This window comes from Octopus bimaculoides, chromosome 3, assembly GCF_001194135.2.
Source record: "Octopus bimaculoides isolate UCB-OBI-ISO-001 chromosome 3, ASM119413v2, whole genome shotgun sequence".
NCBI classification, from domain to species: Eukaryota; Metazoa; Mollusca; class Cephalopoda; order Octopoda; family Octopodidae; genus Octopus; species Octopus bimaculoides.
In genome coordinates this window covers 69,837,005-69,839,486 of record NC_068983.1, presented here as the reverse complement: position 1 = coordinate 69,839,486, position 2,482 = coordinate 69,837,005, and the positions used below count along the sequence as shown (strand labels likewise).

The 2,482-nt window shown below is 36.0% G+C and overlaps 1 protein-coding gene across 2 annotated transcripts in view; it reads right to left on the bottom strand.

The window, feature by feature from the left end:
- Positions 1-36: 36 nt before the first annotated feature.
- The window catches only part of LOC106872030 (uncharacterized), a 19,875-nt gene continuing 17,429 nt past the window's right edge, over positions 37-2,482 (bottom strand). For both annotated transcript variants that reach the window (XM_052966210.1, XM_014918869.2), the window contains exon 6: positions 37-1,241. In XM_052966210.1, coding sequence (XP_052822170.1) covers positions 81-1,241 — 1,161 coding nt within the window. In that variant the 3' untranslated portion in view covers positions 37-80. The remainder of the gene's footprint in view (positions 1,242-2,482) is intronic.

The window sequence follows — 2,482 nt, the reverse complement described above, 5'->3', positions numbered from 1 at the left end:
TATATATATATATATATATATATATATTCTTATTTACATACTCCAATTAAAATTATTACCGAAATCCCCAAAACCACATATCAAACGGACCCCGATGAATAATTTGAATTCTCAAAAGCGTCGTAAGATCTTGCATATGTTTTTTCAGAAACAGATGTTTTCAATGTGCCAGGAAGAGAAAAAGGTCTTTCAAAGAAAAAGTCTGAATCGGCTTTGGTACTGTAGTGATCCTGTGACGTCTTGTTGACATCATATCTTAGAGTGGCCATCATGTGTATCTTAGGAATAAAGATGAGAGATAAATTAACAGTGGTAAATATTAGGATACCGATTGCGACAGCCGGTTGCATGAATTTGCTTGATTGCAAAAAGTAGACCAGTTGCCACGACAACCAAACAACAATGCTGAAAACACAAGCCAAAAGAATATATTTGGCTTCACGGAGATTTCTCTTCTCTTTGTAAAGAGAGATTGCATAAAGCAAAATGAGAATCTGTAGAAACATCGGGTAACAGATGTAGTAAATAAATTCATACTTATCAAACAAACAACTATAGATGGAAACTCCATAGTAAGTAACCATCTTTGCCAGTGCAGATTTCATTAGAAGCCATCGTTGCAGACCGACTGCTACTTGGATGCCTGTTATAAAAACAATTGTCAATAACTGGTTGACAATTGATAAAGTTCCACCGAGTCCTATTAATCTATAATCGTGAAGATTCATTAGCTTCACGAGTATTATACTAAGGGTAAATGCATAACCAAAAGCAGGAGCAAAATAACGCATCTCGCATACAAGTTCGTTGGGCGTGAAAACAAATGGTAAGATGGTGGAATATTGTACAACAAGAGCAAATAACAGGATCAACGCTAAAGTGCAATAGCGTCGTCCGCAACCGGTACCCAGACAATATTTATAAAGAAGATACGTGAAGATTCCAATCGCTGTTAAGACACCAGCAGCCGCCACTGTTATTACTACAGTTGCCCAAATAGTTCCCCGAAACTGACCCGTCGACTTTACAAATCCTTCATCCCGTAGTGTTAGTGCCATTGTAGATTTCATAGATGGAGTTGGTTTTGGTGGCATATTCACACACGTACAAGATTTCTCTTCACAACTGGCCTCCATCATTAACCTGACATCTTCTTTATCCAGATCATCACCAAAATTGTCATTCAGTAAGATGGTGGTTTTTGTAACTTCGGACAAAGTGTCATCCTTCCATTCGGCAACCTAATGAAGATAAAAGATAAAGAAATAAAATATGATAAATTCACTATGAATAGAGTACTAACGGCAATACTATTTTATATTTTACATCAAAGAGATAATAATCTCCATTATTCCTTTTGGTTGGTTCATTAATTTTGCTCATTTGTGATGAAAGAAAGTATTTCACACTTAGTTACTTCATAGCAATAAGAAATTAAAATACAACTGTAGAATCGCATTTCATCTATTTATTTCGTACAAATGAAGAAAATGAAGAATATAGAAATCGCAAAATCTCGGTCTCATATTTTTTCATTACTACGAAATAAAAGATGTTAATATGGTTTTACGGTTAAATTTTAATTATTAGCCATGAATCAAGTAGGTACGAATTAGTTTCTCCTCTTCAGAAAAAAGTAAAACGGATTAACCAATCAAAATGATGCTTGTAGAAAAGAAGAGTACCCGACTTTTGGTTAGTATCTTTAGCAGTGGGTTCACTTAAGTGTGATGGCGGTTGTCACATATTTTGATGTTACTCAGACTAATGAGTTTAATGCATCCAGTGCTCAGGTGCACCACAACCCGATGAAAAGGAGTAAAAGTGGAGACAGAAAGATGCAAGAAGTCAAGTAAACATGTAGTGAAAGATAGCAACGATAACCAAAAGTACATGCATAGTAAACGGAATAAAAGACAGAAACAGAAACGTGAACAGTAAAAGGTAGATACGTTAAGAGGATATAGGATCAAAATTTCTTCCCGAGCCATAGGTTCATAAGGTCGTTTTCCTGGATTCTCTGGGGTTTGTATTGCATCCGTGTGTGTGCATGTGTTAGTGTGTGTGTGTGGTAGAGATCTACGGATGCACAAACGCACAAAACGGAGAAAATGAAACAAATATGGACGACTAGTTCAGAAACACCCGCGAGTGGGGAACGGTTCTCAAAAATAGCCCCCATTGTTTTCCCACAAAATTTCTATGTCCTCGGAATCTACATAGTCTGAGGTATATTTGAAGAGAATTTCATTAAAAAATATATCCATTTTCTTGAAAGTTAAGATGAATTGAAGTGAACTCTGGTGAATTTTCCGAAATTCCCCACCGCAACCCTTCCTAAAACACTTCCCCCAAAAATTTTGTATATTCGGAATCTACATGATATAACACATATTCGTAGACAATTTCATTAAAAAATATCCATTTTTCTGAAAGTTATGATCATCCAAAGTCGGGGGCGCAGAAATCTGTAGTTATGCCG